At 53.2% G+C, this 19,655-nt stretch overlaps 2 protein-coding genes across 2 annotated transcripts; both read right to left on the reverse strand.

Annotated features, from left to right (window-relative positions):
• Positions 1-498: 498 nt before the first annotated feature.
• On the reverse strand, positions 499-7,504 carry LOC103306648 (amine oxidase [copper-containing] 3-like). Its single transcript, XM_065577816.1, has one exon. It carries the CDS (start codon positions 3,165-3,167, stop codon positions 1,518-1,520), a length of 1,650 nt encoding a protein of 549 aa, XP_065433888.1. The 5' UTR covers positions 3,168-7,504; the 3' UTR covers positions 499-1,517.
• A 150-nt stretch (positions 7,505-7,654) lies between these two features.
• PSME3 (proteasome activator subunit 3) lies at positions 7,655-19,655 on the reverse strand. The gene is made up of 11 exons (XM_005310061.4): positions 19,371-19,655; positions 15,870-15,902; positions 15,363-15,425; positions 14,844-14,948; positions 14,494-14,542; positions 13,839-13,951; positions 13,154-13,222; positions 12,429-12,496; positions 12,209-12,263; positions 9,963-10,049; positions 7,655-9,424 (listed from the first exon to the last, which is right to left on the reverse strand). The coding sequence occupies exons 1-11, from the start codon at positions 19,410-19,412 to the stop codon at positions 9,344-9,346; spliced, it is 765 nt and encodes a 254-aa protein (XP_005310118.1). The 5' UTR covers positions 19,413-19,655; the 3' UTR covers positions 7,655-9,343.

Below are 19,655 nucleotides of genomic sequence, written 5' to 3' on the forward strand. Positions count from 1 at the left end.
CCAGCCACCGGGGAGAGCGGAGCCCCAACCGGGCACTCCGCCCTCCTCCCAGGGCTCCGGCCGTCCTCCCCCCGGCTGCCGGGGAGAGCGGAGCCCCGGCCAGGGCTCACCGCCCTCCCCCCGGGGCTCCAGCCGCCCTCCCCTCCCCCCGCGCGGGGGGGGGAGGGGGCGGGCGGCAAAAAAGCCAGAGCCGGCCCTGGCCTACACAAAGGGAATCGACAGAGGTGCAGTCCTCTAATGGAGCCATGAAGCACAGCTGACGTCAGGGGCCTCTGATGGGGTTTGCATTGGGGTAACATCTCTAACAGACAAGGCCTCCCTTCCCCCCACCCACGCCCCCGCCCCAATTGCAGGAGTCAGCATGTCTGGTTGCTAACATGAAGCAGGTCTTTGTGGGATGGAGGGGAGGCAGGGGACCCAGCTCCTACCGGTGCCATATCTGGCTGGGGGGGCGGTGCAAAGTGTCTCTTTCTTACGGTTCCCTTTTTGCAGAAGCCGTTTTAATTTAAAGACCCTCTCCCCCCCCAAAGCTGCTGCTCCCCTGGTGCTTCCCCAGAGCCCCTGCTGAACTGACGCCTTGCTGAGTTGCAGCCCGACAGACAGACCGACCTTCCGACAAGAAAACTGCGACCTGGTCTCTTAGCCTCATTGAGACGAATGGGGCTACAGTGCATAGACACTTAGACGACACCAATTGTTTCAGCCAGCAGATGGCGCGCGCAGTCGCACCAAACCACCCTGGTGTGTAGGACGTTATATAAAACTCTCAAATAACCCCCCAGGGGAACTGCCGCTGGAAAACATGCCTGGCTGTGTCAAAACACGAGGAATTCAGCAGCCGCAAGGAGGCCAGTTTGGGGTCCGAGTCTTGGGCCCTGAACTACAAACGTTCCCAGAGATCAGTACATGCTTAGCACGGCACAAGCTAATCAGCTAATCCACAGTCGCTGGTATCCCTGCTTTACACTGGGGAAACTGAGGCACGCTGGGGAACGGTGACAACCCCAAGGTCACCGGGAGAGGCAGTGGTTAGAACTAGCAAGACCCTGGCTCCCACCCTATGCCTGACAACTGACGGGTGTAAGAAAAATACACACATTTCCAAACTGCTACCTTGCACGGTTTCCCTGGAGCAGCTGCCACTTGCTGGGATTCGCATGGCTGCTGGGGTTTGTGACGTTCCCTGACTCTTCATTTGAATAAGTCAATAAATAACATGGCAAAGAGCTCTAAGGGTAAGAAAGTGAGCAAGGATGCTGCTGCTGGCCATCTGCAAGAGTTCTGCATCTTGGGGCAGCCCCCACTCCTGCAGTTGGACAGAATACAGGCAGTCCTCTACTTTATCACCTTCGACTTACGACGAACGGCACTTACGCCGTTTCTGAATGGACACCCTGATTCGACTTACGACAATTAGTTTCAACTTTAGGATGTTCGGTCCCGCAATAGAGTGGATTGCGGTTCCGAGTTAGGACGTTTCGACTTACGACGCAATTTTCAGGAATCAATTTTGTGTCCTAAGTCCGAGGACTGCCTGTAGCATGTAATAAGTGAGAGGCACAGGAGAGAGAGAAAGAAACATCACCAAGAGACCTACCTCCAATGTCCAAGTCCACTTTATAATTGATGGAATGGGTGTGTACCGTCCCCAGGGTGTGATCCCCAACCCTATTGCCATAGTCCAGACCGTCACCATACAGAAAGGACGAACTCATGTAGCCTGTGGTTTGGACTTTGGCCTCGATCGCGCCGTTCTGGTAGAAGATGAAGTCCCAGACGTAGTCATAGTTGCCCAGAGTGGCAAGTGACCGAAGGACCAGAGCAGAGTTGGTCAGACCCCCGTAGTACAGGGACTGCAAGTTGGAGTAATGGCGCCTCAGAGGAGACCCGGTGTTCTGCTCAAAAATGCAGATGGAGTTTTTATTAATTCTAGGGTTTGGGGATTGAGCTAAGTAGTGTGTGTCTACGTAGGTGGCTGAATAGGGGCAATCAACCCCCCGGACTAACGGGTACGTGAATCTCCCGATGCCAAAGCTCCCATCCATGTACCTGGTTGACATCCCTCCAGGACAGTTGGACCCATAGACAGATGTAGCATCCTGGACACTGATTTCATAGACAATCCTCTCCCCCTTAAATCTGATGTCAAAGAGACGCATCCCCGTGTTCACGTTCACCCCAAAGGCAAAGCTCCAGGCCTGGGAGACGACTTGGTTGTTTCGGACACTGTAGCGGGGCCCATGCGGCTCGTACTGCAGAGGGAACGGAGCCCTGGGGGCTGCTCGGGGCTGCATGGAAGAGAATCCCCCGTCGGGTGGGGCTCTCGTAACTGGGGCCACTTTGACACGGCCCTGCTTGAACTCGCTCTCCAGCTGCGCCAAGTCCCCGTAGTACTGGCCGTTATAGAACACTTTTCTCACCCGCCAGTGGGAGACGTCCAGGCTGCTGTGATCAACCAGCACCTCCAGCCCCACTGGGTGCAGGAAGTAGCCGCTCACGTTGTGGAACAGAACAAACCAGGTGCTGCGGTCTCCGGACTGGAACCCCCGGGGGGCTGTGGTCATAGCTGCTAAATTAGTTCCATCATAATCAAGTACTTGATTCAGGAAGGTTCGAGCTGTGGGAAACGCCGTCCTCCGTAAATAGCCAGCAATCAGCTTGTACTCAGCATCCAGCACCGGTCTGCGGTGATACGGCAGCTTCCCTCCGTACTTCTGCACCGTGATGTCCTGGTGAGTCGTCGGCTTGGGCAGGGGACCCACCACGTACTCCGTGACATTCGGATCTGGTTGGTTTCCAAAATACACCACAGCCAGCGCCTGCCGCGGGGGTCGCCTGCCCCCACGATCCAAGAACCCCAGCACCTCTGCCTTGGTGGGGAGCTGCACATCGATGTAGTAAATGCAGTTATCGGAGGGGTTTGCATTATAGGCGTCTACCAATGGCACCCCAAGGCTGCGCTGCAGGTACCTCACCACTTGCCCCATTTCTTCCGGCGTCAGATCAGCGAAGACCAGGCTCTGATCACTGTGCTTTCCCCTCTGGCTGCTCAGGGGCTGCGGCTCACAGCTGGCTGGTTTCGCTCCTCTCGTCAGCAACACACAAACCAAAGCGAAGATCGAGGCTAGCGCCAAGACTAGGAGGATGAGGACAGTTCTCAGGTTCATGTTGCTGCAGCCACGAAGGCAGAGGAGACTCCTGGAGCTTTACAGCAGCTCCCAGAGAAGCTGCCGTCAGCCTGTTTGGACTGTGGCTGGATGGTTAGTACAGGAAACATGAAAGGTGGAGAGAGGCTGGGGGAGGAGATCTGAAATTTGTGGGGACTAGAAAGGGAAGGTCTTTGCTCCCAGCCCATCCAGCACGCTCGGTGGGCCTCCAAGCGCACTGCATTAGGAAAACTACTGGAGCCGCAGGGCCAGTGACTCATAAGACAAATTTCACATCATTATGTCGCTTTTTTTAGTTTGGCCAGTTTGCTTAGGTTCCCACGAGGGCTGGGATGGTGTTGTCAGCATCAGGTTAGGGAATGGAGGTGGGCACATTACCAGCCTGTGAGAGTGGAGATTTCACCACCACAGCTTAGAATTTCACCTCTTTGCATTTCACTGAGTTTCCCTAATGTCCCAGGCTCTTTCCTTCCGCACACCCACGCCCTGGCAGTGTGGTTTTGGGTCCCAGTTTGACCTCCAGCAGCAGGTCCTGTGTGGAGGAACGTGCCCAGCTATGGAATAGCCAAAGGGATGGGGCAGCCCCGGCCAGGTCATTTAGGGCCTTAGTCTCAGCACCCAAATCACAATTACTAATTAGCCCCAGCATCATGCCCCTGCACAGCCTGTCATTAGCCAGTCTTGGTCACACTCCCATGAGACACCTCAGGGTCATTATTAGCCCTGCTCCGTGGGGCGAGAGGAGATGACTTCCTGCAGGGCACCGGGAGAGGCAGAGCCAGGGTTAGCACACAGGAGTCCCTGGATTCCACCCTCTCCCCAGGCTGCCTGGCCGCACACTGGTGACCAGCTTGGTACCGGATGGGCGGGTTCAGGGAAAATAGAAGGCACATTTTCCCTGGACTGAGCATGGCGCTGGCAGCCTCCTGCTGGAACTCCCACTGGTTAGCATGACTTTTCCAGCCTCACTTTAATAAGTGACTGTTTTCCTTGGTCTCCCTGAACCTCCAGAAAGGCGCAGGTGTCCCAATGTGCTGGTGAGACAGAGACAGGAGCCTGAGACTGTTCTGCAGAGAGCAGAGATCTGGGGCGCACAAGCCCTGCCGGATCTCCAGCCTGTGCTGAACACACAAGGAAACCAAGAGTCAAAGCAAGTTTCCATTCCTGCTGCCAGCCTCGCCTCACCCCTGCCTCCCCTCCCTCCCTCCTCCTGCAGGCAACACTCACTCTTTCCTGCTGGGGGCAGGTTGCTTCCTCCTCAGGCAGTTCCACCTTTACTTCGTCCATTGCAGCTTCCCTCACCTTGGCTTTGGACCCACCCCCCTGCCCTGTGGAGAAGCATTTAGCCAGCGCTGCTCTTGACAAAGTACCTACATCATCCCAGCAGCCTTCTCTGGCCTCGTCTGCAGCTGCGAAGACAGACACAAGCGGACTCATGTCATTTCTGAGTCCTTGGCAGCTAGTCTAGCGCTGTGGCGAGGGCAGGAGCCGCTGCGGTCACCATTCACCACAAGGCCTGTTGGCAGGAGAATTGGACACATGGCTACCCCAGAAACATGCATCTTCCATTCTGTGGGACTCGCTAGTATCACCCCTGCAGACAACACGAACCCAGGGAGGAGACAATCCAGGAGTGGCCCGTACAGCAGCCGGCTAAGAGCGATGCAATGACAGTTCACATCTCCTCTAAGCGGTCTAAAGCCAGGCACGGGCTGCAAACACAGTGCTTTTCTCAGTGACAGCGAGTGCTTAAAGAAAGGTGGAGAAGCCCTACAGCCGCCTGGATCCAGCGCCGAGGGAGCTTCAGGATGGCCTGAACACAAAGGCTTGGGACTTGTTCGGTGTGTTTCGATATAGATCTAAGCTCACTAGTTACCCCACAGTAAAAACCAACCAACCCACGCTAATGAGCGGCCTATTTGTGGGGAAGGATACAGCAACGTGGAGGGAATTTGCTCTTCTCTGCTACTGCTCCCACGAGTTTCGAGCCTGTGTATATGCCCCAGGATGTCCCAGTGCAGCGCAGTCTAAACGTGCAGTACTTGATACCGTCTACTTCTGTGGCACTTTTCCAGCTGAGGGATCTGAAAGCATTTGATAAAGTTCTCCAGAAGGACAGCAGCCCCCCACTGCAGGCCATTTTCAGAGTAAGTGGAGAACAAACCTGAATCCATTTCAAACTGCCAGGGAAATTTCAGGAAGCAAATGAAATGAACTGAACAGCAGCACAGCCGGGACACCTGTGCAAACACTCCGACTCTTACGAAAAGTGAGCTGGCTTCTTTAAGAAGCACAAGTGCTAAAGGCCTTGGTTTTGTCTCAACTAAGAACACCTCCAGCAGCTAGCTAACTCGGAACGTAGAAAGTATCAAGTCTTCTTACTAGCAGCAACACAACTTTATTCCGTTTCAGAGCGTGTACCCCGTTCTACACGTCCTAGCCAGCCGCAGTACGGAACTTCTCGCAGCCCTGCCCCAGAGAATTCACTTCCTGCTGAGGTTTATTTTAGCTAAATTCCTTTTTGGAACCACCTATTGCTACATCCTGGGTTTGGTAAATTGCCCACCTCTTCCTGCCCCCCTGAAGGAGTGAGAAGGGAAGAGTTTTGTGTTGTTCTGAGGAGAGCAGACTGTGCAGCTCACACAACAAGAACAGCTGCACAATCCGTCTCTGCAACATATCGGAACCAAACCCAAAGCCAGCCAGCGGCAGCACCAGAATGCCAGCCACCTGGGCAGGAAGCACATTACTCGACTCCCCAGGAGCTGGCTGGGTCTGTCTACTTGCAGGCAGAACTCCGGCTGCAGGGAGGTTTACGTTCCTTGTGCTCCCATTTTCTCCTGGCTGCTAGTTACATCATTTTAAATGTCAAAGTAAGTTTGCTCGATGCTCATTCACCCTCATTATATTGTCTGCAGGGACGGGGCAGTTGGCTGCTGTGTCTTGTTGCCCTTTGATGGGCACTCACCTAGGTAACCTGGGATATTTTCCCCCCACACTCATCAGTTCAGGCCCTTTCTTTCGGTGGTAGTGAAGAGCGGGTGCTTTTCACGGTGCCACGGCAGGTTCTTTCGGCGTCAGCCCACGCTGACCCCCAGCTCCTGCGGCCTCACAACGAACAAGGGAATTTTATTTTAAGCCAGTCCTTTGCTCCTGTTGCGAAGGGGGCCTGGCCTCAGTAGGCCTTTGGCATTTCCCACGCCACAGGGAGCAGAGTCCTGGAGGGGGCCTCATAGGCAGCAGGAAACTCAGACTCTCTCCAGAAGCCGTTTCTCACATTCCTCAGTGGTTCCTAAGATTTGTAGTGAGATCCAGTGTGCTCGCATAGGTGCCAGCTGCTCAGGGCCGGGCGCACCACTGTTCGGTGGCTGGAGCAAGAGCAGCATCTAGTGGCCGTTGGCTCCAGACGGGGAACCCCTCCGTGTGTTCTTGAGAGGATGGCTTCTGTACAGAACAGACTCCGGCTCAGATCAAGCAGCCTTAACTACCTCAGACCCTCAGCGTCAACTGTCTACGTCCCCCCTTCACCCAGTCCAGGGGGTTACATGGACTGCAAATACCTGACACCACACTGAAGTGGAGTGTGCGGCAGGTTCCTTTCACCAAGGGGGGAGCCCAGCTCCAGGGCACTAAGGTCTCAAGAGACAGCATTAAGGGGGAGATTTCAACCCTCCCTCAGAGCTCAAGCTCATGGGAGAGGCAGCCTGGAAAGCATCGGTTGCCGTTGGAGAACGTGGTGGAGGCAGAAGGGAGCATGCATGCAGACTAACGCAGAGGAGCAGGTCTCTAGCCCCAGGATGGGGCTGCTAGCTAGAAATACCAGACAAGGGATGACAGGAAAAGGAAAGGTCAGGATCCTGAGACCACAGTCGCTTGGAACTCGGAGCAGGAAGTGGAATGACAGACACTGCTGCTGAGCTTTGCAGCTGGCCCGCATCTTTCCTCCCGTGTCTCCAGCCTAGTGGAAGGGGCCAGGTGAGAGCCCTGGGGCATGCTCTCTAGCCCACCAGCAGGCAGCCACGGTGAAGTTCCTCCCACAAGCAGGGCCTAGTCAATCCAGCCCCCACCACTGAGGCTGACAACCCTGACGTGGGAGACACGCTCTACACACAGCTGCAGCCATGGCCCAAGGAAGATGCTCCAGGCACCAGCTACCTAGAGTTGGAGGCTCCCTTATCCCAGTCCCTGGTCCCCAGTGGCCCATTTTATTCCAAATGATTCTAGCAATTCCCAATCGCCCCACGCAGAAGTGAGTAATGGCAGTGTAAGGACATGGGGCCTCGGTACTAGGTTGCTGGATGCTAATGGAACCTCCGGGCTCCACACAGCAGCAGACTGTCTGGAGAAATGGGGAAGGAAAAGGAGATGATATAGTTCAAGGGTGGAGCGAGTGGAGGTGAGAGAGGCAGGGCCAGACTGGGACAGAGGCGAGGCCTAGCCACTGACAGAGCATGTCTGACAACGCAGCATCACACAAGGGTCCCACGTAAGAATTCAAAGTACCTGTATTTTAATTTCTTGACATGGTAAAAGTTTTACATACGTTCATCTGGCAAGGAAAGTTGAACAGTCCAACAAATAAAAAGGAATCAGTACAAAGAAACACACAGTGAAGGTGCTGCTCCCAGGCAGCAGCTAAGACGCAGTTGGTTTGTTACTGAATATTTATTAACGGGAAGACGAAGATTGGACTTACTACAAACAACAACGAAGGAGTCTATCGAAAGGGCAGGGGGCCCTCCACGCTCAGAGCAACCCCTGGGAAACCAGCAAGAGACAACGGGGCTCTTCAGCATAGAAGAAGAAACAAAAGCAACAGAACGCAAGAGGGAAGGAGAGGACGTTCATTCCATTTCTCACGACTAACAACTCTAAGGCTACTGCACAAGAAGTTACAGGTGTGACAGTGAGACCCATGGAAGCTACAGGGGTCCAAGACCAACTGACCCAGCTTTCCCCTGAAGGAGGGTGTGAAGTAAAAATACCATAAATAAGAAAACGTAGAAGAAACCTGCAGCGTCATGAGCCCGTTTCCCACACATACAAAAACTGACCATGCAACCGACCGTTTCCCATGGGGTTTGCAATGGGCCTGGGAGGAGCGCCTGGGCACAGGAGAAGGAATCGAGGTACCTTTCACGGGGTGCTGAGGTTCTGATACTGATCTGCTGTGGCTGCTTTTGGCCGTCCTCATTCCAAAAGGTCAGCCATCGCAGCCAGCCTGCCCAACCCTGCCCCCCAATACACTCGGCAGGCGACTGTGCGTCACAACCTGCTAATTCCTTCGCATCAGTGGAGACTACGAGGACTTCACAATTTGAGCTCAGGCCTCTCCCTAACTTCATTCTGGACAGAAATGCCTCACGCCGAAGGAGACGTGTGAGAGTTTAACATCGGTTTGAACCAAGAAAACTGCTTTTGTAGAGCCAAGAGGAAAGCTATGCACAGGAGCGAAAGCCACCCGGGCTCTGAACCTGCCAACTTAGCGGGACGTGACTGGGTGGCAGGTGCTCCACATAGCCCTCTGCACGGATCTAGCTGCATTTCACAAGGGAGAGGGACAAACTGGGTGGGATCTAAAGTAAGATAGCTCTTTCCTGGCTTGTTCGAACCTAAAAATCTCTCCATGGCACTTTGCTGAGCGCGGCTGCAGCCTGGGCTAGGGGAGCCGCCTGCTCCAAAGGGGCACGTCCTCCCAGCCTTGCATTTAACAAGCATAAGACAACTAGCAGCAGAGGGGTCACTCAGCTGGCACTGAGAAGCAGCTGGCTTCTCGCAGGCAGCACACACTCTGTGGACTCACTCTAGTGCTGAAGACACTGCATCTCCTCCATTCCCAGGGACCCCAAGGAAACCCTGCAGCTGACAGATGGGGGGCGAGGGGGAGAACCCCAGGGCTCGGTCTCTCATCCAATTCCCACCTAGCTAGGAAGAAAGGCTTGAAGGAGCATTCCCATCCCATGGCAGTGGCCCGCTCAATACCAATTACTACATTAGGGAGAGTTCCTGAGACCTGAACAAAACCAATCACAGAACTAGGCGAGGGTTTCTTTAGAGTTTAACTAAGAGTGCAATACTATTTCCAGCCAGTTTCCCATCTCGATAGTCACGTAACAAACCAAGGCAATGACGGTCTTTGAGTTGACTGAACAGTTCTCAAGTTCAAACGTTGACACTTAGTAGAGAGTCTCAGCGTTGCTGCTCCGAGGCCTCTTGATCTTCTCAATGTTTTTAAGGATCATATCATGCAAAGTGACCTGGAAGGAGGAGGAGAAAGACCATGGATGCACGTCAAGAGTGGGACGTCCACGATTTGACTTAACTCCACTCTCACCATAAGCACTGGCCTAACCTGAGTAATGGCTGCTCTTAGTTACAGCCCCTTAGCCCTTCCCCACCTCACCAGCCCTTGCCCTCAAGCAGCATGTCATGTCTCATGTCAGGCAGTAAGCGCCTTAGGCAAGGCCTCGCCTGTCTGCACTCTGAAGAGACCAGCATGTTTTGGCCACTGAAAGCTCCACCGACGAGAGTGAGTTAGTTAACGGCGCCCAGGACTGGCCTACGCCATCTGGAGAGGTTGGGACGGAAGGTTCCAGCAAAGAGCACAATGAACTGCATGGCCCAGGACTCAGCCCAGAGGCGGGAAATACCAGACTCTTCAGGGCAGCGAGTCGCCGCTCTCTCTGCTTGCTAAGAGCAAAGGGAAAGCAGAGGCCCAGGCTCTGAGGTGGGATGGATCCCAAGGGTGCTTCTCCACAGGGGAACGCATGAGCCGGGGTCCCAACTCTAACTCACATATTGATTCCTCAGCTCGGAGATGATTAAGCGCAGACTAATGTATTCCTTCTCATCAATTTCTGTCACCGTGCGGCGATAATCCTCCTACACAGAGAAGGGAGAACGTGGCTGTGAATAGCCTAAACGCCAGGCTGCCCCTCCCTCTACAGACATCAAGGGGGCTCTCTCCTGTTCAATCTCATGCATTCAAGGGCACGAGGGGACCGTTGTGATCATGTAGTGGGGCCCCCTGTATAGCACAGGCCAGAGACCTGCCCCAAATAATTCCTACAGCTGAGAGTTTAGGAAAACCTCCAATCTTGAGTTAAAAATTGACAGTGATGTAAAATCCACCACGACCCTCAGGAAACCGTTCCAGTGGTTAGTTACTCCCCCGGTTAACACCACACACCTTATTTCCGGTCTGGATTTGTCTGGCTTCAGCTTCCAGCCAATGGATCGTATTAGACCTTCCTCCGCCAGACTGAAGTGCCCAGTATCAAATATTGGTCCCCCCGGTAGCTACTTCTAGACTGTGATCAAGTCACCCCTAAACCTGCTCTTTGACTAAATAGATTGAGCTCTTTGAGTCTCTCACCATAAGGCAGGTTTTCTAATCTTTTAATCATTCTCGCAGCTCTGCTCGGAGCCCTCTCCAATTTATCAACCTCCTTCTTGAATTGTGGACACCCCACAACTAGAGACAGGATTCTGGTAACAGCTGCACCAGTGCCAACACAGAGTTAAAATCACCTCTCTGCTCCCGCTCAAAATTCCCCTGTTTATGCATCCTAGGATCACATTAGCTCTTTTGGCCACAGCATCACACTGGGATCCACCATGACCCCTAGATCTTTTTCTGAGTCACTGCTTCCCTACATTCTTTGTTCCCAGAGGTACATTTATCCATATTAAAACAGATATGGTTTGCTTGCACCCAGTTTACCAAGCAATCAAAATCACTCTGAATCTGTGACCTGTCCTCTTCATTACTTACCACCCCCAATTTTTGTCAACTGCAAACTTTATTACTGATGATTTTGTGTTTTCTTCCAGGTCATTGATAAAGATGTTAAATAGTATAGGGCCAAGAACTGATCCCTTCAGGATCCCACTGGAAACAGACTCGTTCAATGACGATTCCCCATTTACAATTACATTTTGAGACCTATCAGTTAGCTGGTTTTTAATCCATTTAATGTGGGCCATGTTCATTTTATCTCATTCTAGTTTTTTAATCAAAATGTTGTGTGGTACCAAGTCAAACGCCTTACAGAAGTCTAAGTATATTACATCAACACTATCACATTTATTAACCAAACTTGTAATTTTATAAAAAAAATGTATCAAGTTAGTTTGAAAGAATCAGTTTTTCATAAAACCATGTTGATATGCATCAGTTACATTGTCTTCCTTAGTTCTTTAGTAATCAAACCCCATATCAGACACTCATTGTCTTGCCTGGGATTGCTGTCAGGCCTATTATTACCCAGGTACTCCCATTCACCCTGTATATACTGGCACAACATTAGCTGTCTTCCAGTCTTCTGGAACTTCCTCAGTGCTCCAAGACTTATTGAAAAAAAATCAACATTAACAGTCCAGCGAGCTCCTCAGTCAGCTCTTTTAAAACTCCTGGATGCAAGTTATCTGGACCTGCTGATTTCAAAATGTCTCACTTTAGTAACAGCTGCTTAACATCCTCCAGAGATACTAGTATAGTGGAAATAGTGTTATCACCATAGGCTGAGACTGTATGGTCTGTTTTTCCCCCCCCCAAATGTAGAACAGAATTATTTAGTGACCATTTTCACCTTTTCTGTGTTATTATTGGTAATTCTACCATCTCCATCTAGTAATGGACCAATACCATTGGCGGGTTCTTTTTGTTCTTCATATATTTTAAAACTCCCTCTTAATGCCCTTTATTCTACTGGCCATAGATTTCTCCTTGTGTCTCTTTGCATCCCTTATCGATTTTCTACAATTCCTAACTTCTGATTTATATTTATTATTATGAGTTTTCTTTTCCCTTGAGAGAAGCCAGATCCTTCCAGCCCTGCAGGCTCCCCTCCCAGGGCTCCTAGCCACCACAGGGTCCCTCCGCCAACCCTCCAGGCTCCCAGGCCCCACAGGACTCTGGCAGCTGCTGCTTAAGGGAGTCAGTGATAGAAACAGCCAGTCGAGGGCTATCCACAGAAACAGAAAAACAATTAATTCTCTCCAACCCCAGCAAACGCTCAGCAAAGAGATGCTCCACTTACCACATGAGGATATTTTGCTATTTTGGAAACCAGCTTTGCCCTTGTGATATAGTATCTGGAAGGGAAGAGGGTAGATTTAATAGTCAGAAAATAGCAAAGCAGTGTTCTCAGACCTTGCCTTAGCCACGGGGCTCAAGTCCTTACCCAAAAGCACTCAGCCTCCCCAGAGAGGGACCCAGCGAAGATTGCTCATAGCCACCCCTTCCCCACCTCCACCTACCTAGAAATCTGGTCCAGATACGAAGCTGCCTCGCTCTCCACAGTCCGCAGCTCAGCCACCGTCTCCTCCTGCAAGGGAGCCACGGACACAGAGTGAGTGAGCTTCACAGCAGAAGCAAGAAACTCCAACCCCACTCACGTGTGCAGCCACCCAGGGTCCAGCAGCTCAGTCTCTGGCCACCTTTAAAGTTGCAACAGCTACTCGTCAGGGTAGAATCAGACACAGGTTTCGAGCCTCAGTCAGTTAGCGAAGGTTACAGGAACATAGGAGCCAGCAGGAACCATCAGTTCCTGGCCATAATGACCCCCTGCACCAGCCCCACACAGCCCTACAAATTAAGGCTGCTGATCCTCTGAGCAAGGCAGACAAGTTCCTGGGAGATTCAGGGAAGAAAGCAATGCAAATAGCTTCACACAACCACCCTGATCCTGCCAGGTTAGGGTGCTGGGTGGAGCACACAGCCTTCCTCAAACATGGGTCAGCTTTACTGGGTCTTGCAAAACTATGGCACGGCTCCCAGGCCTCTGAGCAAAGTGAGGCTTTTAGGCCCTCTCTGCCCCTCCCTCTTAGATGCCAGGGAAGGATTCAGGTTTCAACGACCCCTCGAAGAGCCCTTTGGAGGCAGAGCCAGGTGGATCTAATGAAAGGCTCCTCAGAAGCCCAAGATGCCCTGGCGTCTGGGGCACTGGCACATAAAGGAGCCATGTGGCCACGGGTCACCTTACCTGAATAGAAACGCCAAAGTTGTTTCCATCTTCTATCCTGGGGATCAGAAGCTGCACCCACATTTTGACCTGGAGGGACGCAAAATGACCCTGTGACTGACTGAGTGCAGACAGCACTGGAGGGCCCTGCCTTTAAATCAGGACCTCTTATTGGGGGCCCTCGGAAACTCTCGCTCGAGCAGCTCATCCCAAGACCGTCTCAGGGCCTGGCTCATGCGGGGACTGGGGACAAGGCCCGATGCCTTGACCTCTCCTGGGAGCCCAGGACATCCACCCAAGCATTAAGGGAAGATTCTGTCCCTCGATTTTACTGAAGCCCCACTCAGCAAGTATCCGCCACAGGCGTGCCTGGTGCTGTACAACGTCACAGAGACGCAAGCCCTTCCAAGCAAAGGACTGGCAGGAGGGAGCTAGCTGAGGGCTGCAGTGACTTCAGGCACTGGAGTCAGGGCAGCTCCAAGCACATTTGGGAAATGCACCTGCCCCTTTGGGCAGCATCCTCTTCAGAGGCCACGAGAAGCGGGGGAGAGGCGGAGTCCTACATGGCCTTATCCTCGAGGTAGGATGGAGGCCTAGTCCACTCTTTATGGATCCCTGAGAAGCCCTGATGCTATGGGGCAGGAATTTGGACAGCTGGGTCTGGGGGCTGGTTGCCGTACTGCCCCATGCTCAGGCCCACACCCACCGTGTTGCACTTCTCAATCAGCAGCCTGATCTCCGGTTTCACTTTCTCAATGATGTCCACTAGCTGCTGGTTACTCTTCAGCATCCCATTGGGCATCACAAACACTTTGGTACCTAGCGCCAGAGGGGAAAGGTCAGTTATTCACAGCAGCTCACCTCAGAGACCGCCAGCTCTGCACGTGTGCTAACCACGCTGGATCACCGTGGGGACAGGGATATTTAACAGGCTATTACAAAGACTACCACACGGGAAGGGGAAGAGAGACAAGACCCGGGAAGAAACCCAAACTGGAGAAACAGGGTGCAAAGGGAGCTCCCTGAGGCACACGTAGGAGCTGCCTCTGTTTCAATGCAGCACGAGGCCTGGCAGCTCCCTCCTTCCACGAAGGGGTCAGGCGGCTCTAAGTCTGCTCCCTCCAGCAGCATGCCAGCTCCCATGAGCCCTACTCCAGTCTCTTGGGAGAGGCCAAGCTCTGCTCAGCAGAACCACTAGTGGGCTCCTCCGTGACTCAGTTTGTAAGAGGAAAGACGGACAGGCCTGGGTAGGGCAGTGGCAGTCGGGAGAGGGCAGGTGGAGCTTGTGCAGTTTCATACCCCTAGGCACGGAGCGCTGGCTCAGCGGGCAGGCAGCAGCACAGAGACTTGGGGACTCTTACCCTGGAAGGTCTCTTCACAGTCTTCCAGCTTCCTCTTTTTCATATTTGGCTAAAATACATACAACAAAACGTTTTACTCCCCAACCACCCGGGACTTAGCGCGACAGCAGCGAGGAAATTTCTTACAGAACATCTTCGAGGGTCCTGATTTCAGAGCAGCCTTCCCCCTCCAACTGGGGCTGGGTTACAGAGCAAACACAGCACCACCTCCAGCCAGGATCCACGGGCTGAAGAGACCAGTTCTCACATGCTCACGGGCGGCTGTGGCCTGTCGTTAACAGGGAACAGCCTAACCGAATGCACAGCAGGCCATGCAGGTTTAATTAATGTAGCCAAGGGAGGAATCTTACCCCGTCCAGTGCATCATGGCTGTTAGTGAGAAGGATCGGGTCAGGGACAGGAAGGTTCATGTCTGAGTGGATCTGGGTGAGATCATGAATATTCAGGATGGACTCCTGGAAAACAACAAGAAGTCACATACAAATCTAACAACTTTTGTCATGTTAATCGCCAGGAAATGGGAGATTCCAGACCTCAGGTTTCATCCAGCCACCAGGCAAGCGAGAACAGAGGCAGGTAGGAAGATGGGACTGAGAGGACTAGGAAAATGGATTGTAAGTTTGGGACCGAACCCGTTAGGTTTCTATCCAGTGCCCAGCTGATGGGATCCATACACTATCACAGTCCGTAAGAGACACTGGGCCGAGTGTCATGGGCTAATGGCATTCAAATGGGTATAAAGCAAGTTTGGGACACTGCTATTCTCTGTTTTACTCTCTGCTCTGACTAAAGACAACCCCTCCCCAGGGTCAGGATTGCATGCTGGACACTGAAGTGAATGGGGAAGCAGGCAACAGCACATATCTTACCTTAAGGAACCCATCAAGTTCTAACAACTTCTTTGGGAAAAAATTCGCCACCAAATCTTCAGCCTGAATGAGAAAGAGCAGCAGATGGTTACACGAGAGCAGTGCCCCAGGCTGCCCTCACCTCTGCACTTAGCCAGCACGCAAGGACACTGTGGAAACCAAGGCTACTACAAAAGGCCAAGCGTACAGCTCTGTTCAAAGCCGGGGGGAGGCCGGGTGAAATGGGGGGGGGAGAGGAAGGAACCTCAGAGGGAGTCAAACTCTCCCACCTGAAGGCGGAGGAGTCTTGGCAGCCCTCCACTCTGCCAAGGCTTTGGAGAACAACAGGGCTGCAGACTCTCCACACTCAGGGAGTGACTGAAGTGCCGACTGCCAGCAAGGAGCCTGCAAAGAAAGGTTCTGCTGCACCTCAGAGATCATAGCACAGTCCAACAGAAAGCTAGATCCCCACATGGCATTCACTCTGCCCCCAGGTTCCATTCTGAGCAGATGGGTGAGGACACTTACCTCACTTGTGATCCGCTCCCTGAAAGAGTCAACCTAGAAAAGAGGAAAACAACAGCTCAGAATAACTGCTCCCAAACAGCACAGTTCACAGACAGCCTTAGTTCTTCCTGATCTAGCAGCCCAGGTGTGCCAGGCACTGGGCCAGAGGCAAAGCGCTACATATTCCACAGCTACAGAACTCATCCCCTGCCTCGGAGCTGGACCCCAAATTCCAGCTCTCTTAGAGGTATACATTGTTGCATTCCTGAGGGCTAGCCTGAAAACCAGAACGAGAGGTAACTGACCCAGGGTCATTTGCCTGTCTGCAGACAGCCTCAAACAATAGCGGAGAGGAGTGAGCTGACCTACTCATCTTCATGGGCTTGCATGGAAGCAGGAAGGGGACAGTGTGAGAACTGGAAATGCAAGGCCTGCATTAAAAACGGAACTCTAGCCTAAAATTAAGCAGTGGGGCCACTTCCTGATCATCCTAGCCATGGCATATTGAATCCAATAAGAAACCCTGTTTTCAGAATGTATCTGAAGCTCCCAGAGTCTCCTAAGTGCCCAGAATTTGGGGCCCTTGATGCAGAATTTAGGTCCAGTTTGCCCTGCAGCACACACAGCCTCAGCATCGGGTAAATGGCCCCTTTACAATGGAGACCCAGGGTGAGAATGATACTGTAGAGGGGCAGGTGGCCACACAGCAGCCTCTCCAACACCTTCCCCACCAGGCCAACGGGAAAGATGACAGAGCTTTATAGGATGTCAGTATTACCAACTGCTGAAAGGCCTCCAGACTCGATATTCCAGGCAGAAGCGGTTACTCCAGGACAGGCTCAGACTCAGCAACCTCAGTAAACAGAGCCCACGCTGGCAGTGCAGGGACAGCAGGTCTAACATTCCCCATCCCAGTGCTGCCACCATTGGGGATGGAGAACACAGCAAGCTGCCGTGCAGGCGAAGCACAACCAGAGGCTGAGGTTGCTGCTGTTAGATCGACAAGGCAAAAAGTGCACTCCAGAAGGTCCCCATGAAGCCTCAGAAACATGCACATTATGCTAGTGAGATCTGTGGAGCACTCCTGGACTGGAACGGAGGCCACCACCAGCCGAACTTCTCAGGGCCACCCTAAATACTCATTGTCAAGTGCTACGGCTAATTATGCCGAGCCCTTCTCCTTTATCTGGCTGTTAAGCTGACTTGGTCAAATGCCTAACGCCGGGCTTGATTGATCATAAAGCAGAAATGCAGTGGAAGAACAGAGGAATTGCACCACCTCACAGGCATGCACATTGCAAGACGTATTCCTTTTGCTTAGCTTTAGGCCAAGTGGGTTTTTATTCTTACTCCGGACACTTCTTTTGCTCCTGAGGTCTGAAGGATAGTGAGAGCTCTCACTGTTCACTGAGGGGGTGGAGAGTCTGGTAATAACTGATAACTTGCATAAGAAGCCCATGGTTGCCGTAGCAGTAAACGCTATCAGTTACTGAAATGTTTTGCCCTTGTTCTCACCTCACGTAAGGGTCCCATCAATTCAGTCCCTTTCTCTGGGGAGAGAGGTGGGCATGCTCCCCAACAGTGAGAGGATTTGTTGGTTGCCACCAAAAAACCGGAAACTCAACATTCCCTGGCTCAAAACCACAGGACTGCAGAGTAACAGCGAGGGCAAGAATCTGCAGACAGGTGCAGTCTGGTTATTGAAAGGGGCATCGCCAACCTGAAGGCTAGTCCATTTAAAATACAAGTAGTTTGGGGTCCTACACATGAACTTCAGCCCCTTGCCAATTTGGGGGTTGATGACCACTTTTCTTATTTCTTTAAAAAACATTTTACTCTCATGTTGCTACATGACTGACCCACACACAGGGAACCTCAATATTTCCATTTTTATAACCTGAGGTGTTGCTCTGACAATAGAAGGTGCAATACATTGCAGTCAGAGGCAAATCTGAATTTGACAGTGCCCTTACGAGTATTTCAGAGAACAATCTAAAGCCTCTCTGAATGCAGGGCCGGCTCCAGGCACCAGCTCAGCAAGCAGGTGCTTGGGGCTGCACGTCCGGCTCCGAAGAACGAAGCAGCGGCGGTAGTGCCGCAGATCGCGACTTTTTTTTGCGCTGCTTGGGGCGGCAAAACCCTGGAGCCGGCCCTGGCTGAAGGGGGTGACTTGGAGCAGGCAAAGGGTTTTCCAGACTCGGACCTATTCTAGAGCAGACTGTGCAGCATGAGAGCCCAAATCTACCATCTGAGAGGTGCAATAAACAATAACTGCATCGTTCATCTGGCCCCACAGACCTGACTGTTAATTACAACAGAAGTGACCCCAGTGACAATCCCCCCCCCAACATTCTGCCCCAATCCCCAGGCTTAGGCAAGTGTTCCCACACTGTAGGCATCTCACCTAACAGGCTGCTCCTCAGAGGAGTGAATTCCTTGACAAAGCAGCAAGACATTTAACACCTGCTGTCATTATCTACTACGCAAAAACGAAAAGTAGCAAGCGAAGGCACATGGCCACCCAGCCTGAGCAACAGGGCAGCGGGATATTCAAGGTCTATCTACGCTGCAGCCCTGCCACCATAACATTGTAGTGTGGACACTTTCTACTTTGACCGAAAGAGTTTTTCTGTTGATGTTGTTAATCCAGCTCTCGGAGAGGCGGTAAATAGCTAGGCTGATGCTGCATCTACACCGAGGGTTAGATCGACCTAACTACGGCACTCAGTGCACAAAATTTCACAGCCTAGTTTTTAAGTGTAGACCCCTCAGGGACCTGTACGCTGCAGGGAAAGCGGGACCCAAGCTCGGTGCGACTCTGGCAGGTGCAGCAGGCTGGAAATTCTCAGGCAGAGTCACGACAAGTAAGATGAAGGTCAGCACTGAATGAGATGCAGCCACTGAATCAGCCCCTCCCGCAGGGTTCGTCATTTGGCCACCAACTAAGCTGTATCTTACGGCCATGTACGCCCGCATCCAGCAGCGCTGGGGACAGAGGTAGTGCTAGCCCATTGGGGACCCTAAGCAGGAATATTTTGTGCCCCCCCAACATATGCTAGAAAAAGCAAATGGGGGCCCCCTGAGCTGCTCGGGGCCCTATGGAATTGCTTAGTCTACTCATGCTGGGGACAGCGAGGACACTGCCAAGTATCAGGGTACAGGAGAGGCTGCCCCACCCGCAGGCGGGCTGGGATTTGCAGGCACGGGGGGGGGGGGTTGCTGCGGTGACTGGGGGGCACTCGAGGAAAGGAGCAGGTTTGACCTGTCATCGTTAGGCTTCAGCGTCAACGACGCCACCGGCCCCCCCCGCCCGATCCCTCCACCGCTCCTCGGGCAGCGGGCGGCGAAGAGGGGCACGTGGGGGGGGTCGGGGCAGCCGCATGAGGGGACCCGGGGGGGGGCGGGGCTGGGCCGGGGGGACACGTGGGGGGGGGATCCGGGCCGGACGGGGGGGAGGGGCCCGTGGGCGGGATCCGGGCCGGAGGGTACGGGGGGGGGGGAGGGGCCCCGGGGCATCGCTACCTTTAGCTTCACTTCCGGGTCCACCTTGAGCAACGAGGCCATGGCGGGGGGGCTGGGCCGGGCGCCCCCTTGTCTCGCTCTCGCTCGGGGTCTCACTCGCGCCCGTCCGAACCACCGGCTTCGCCGCCGCCGGAACTGACCTCACAATAGCCGCCGCCAATCCGTGAGCTCGCCTTCCCCGCGTGACCATTCTTCCCGGCGCGCATGCGCCGCACGCGGAGCCGGGCCCCAGAGCAGCAGCGAGGGAGCGAATAAAAATGGCCGCCTCAGCCTTTCCCCCGCCCG

The sequence above is a fragment of the Chrysemys picta genome, chromosome 24 (genome assembly GCF_011386835.1).
Source record: "Chrysemys picta bellii isolate R12L10 chromosome 24, ASM1138683v2, whole genome shotgun sequence".
In the NCBI taxonomy this organism is placed as follows: Eukaryota; Metazoa; Chordata; order Testudines; family Emydidae; genus Chrysemys; species Chrysemys picta.

What these genes read in the sequence shown, in the direction of transcription:
- LOC103306648 (XM_065577816.1), bottom strand. Translation starts at nt 3,167, where the DNA reads ATGAACCTGAGAACTGTCCTCATCCTCCTAGTCTTGGCGCTAGCCTCG.
- PSME3 (XM_005310061.4), bottom strand. Translation starts at nt 19,412, where the DNA reads ATGGCCTCGTTGCTCAAGGTGGACCCGGAAGTGAAGCTAAAG. An exon ending in CTGTGAAGAGACCTTCCAGG is followed by an intron (nt 13,952 to 14,493) that starts GTAAGAGTCCCC and finishes CTCTGGCGCTAG; the next exon opens with GTACCAAAGTGTTTGTGATG. An exon ending in TAGCAAAATATCCTCATGTG is followed by an intron (nt 10,050 to 12,208) that starts GTAAGTGGAGCA and finishes TTCTCTGTGTAG; the next exon opens with GAGGATTATCGCCGCACGGT.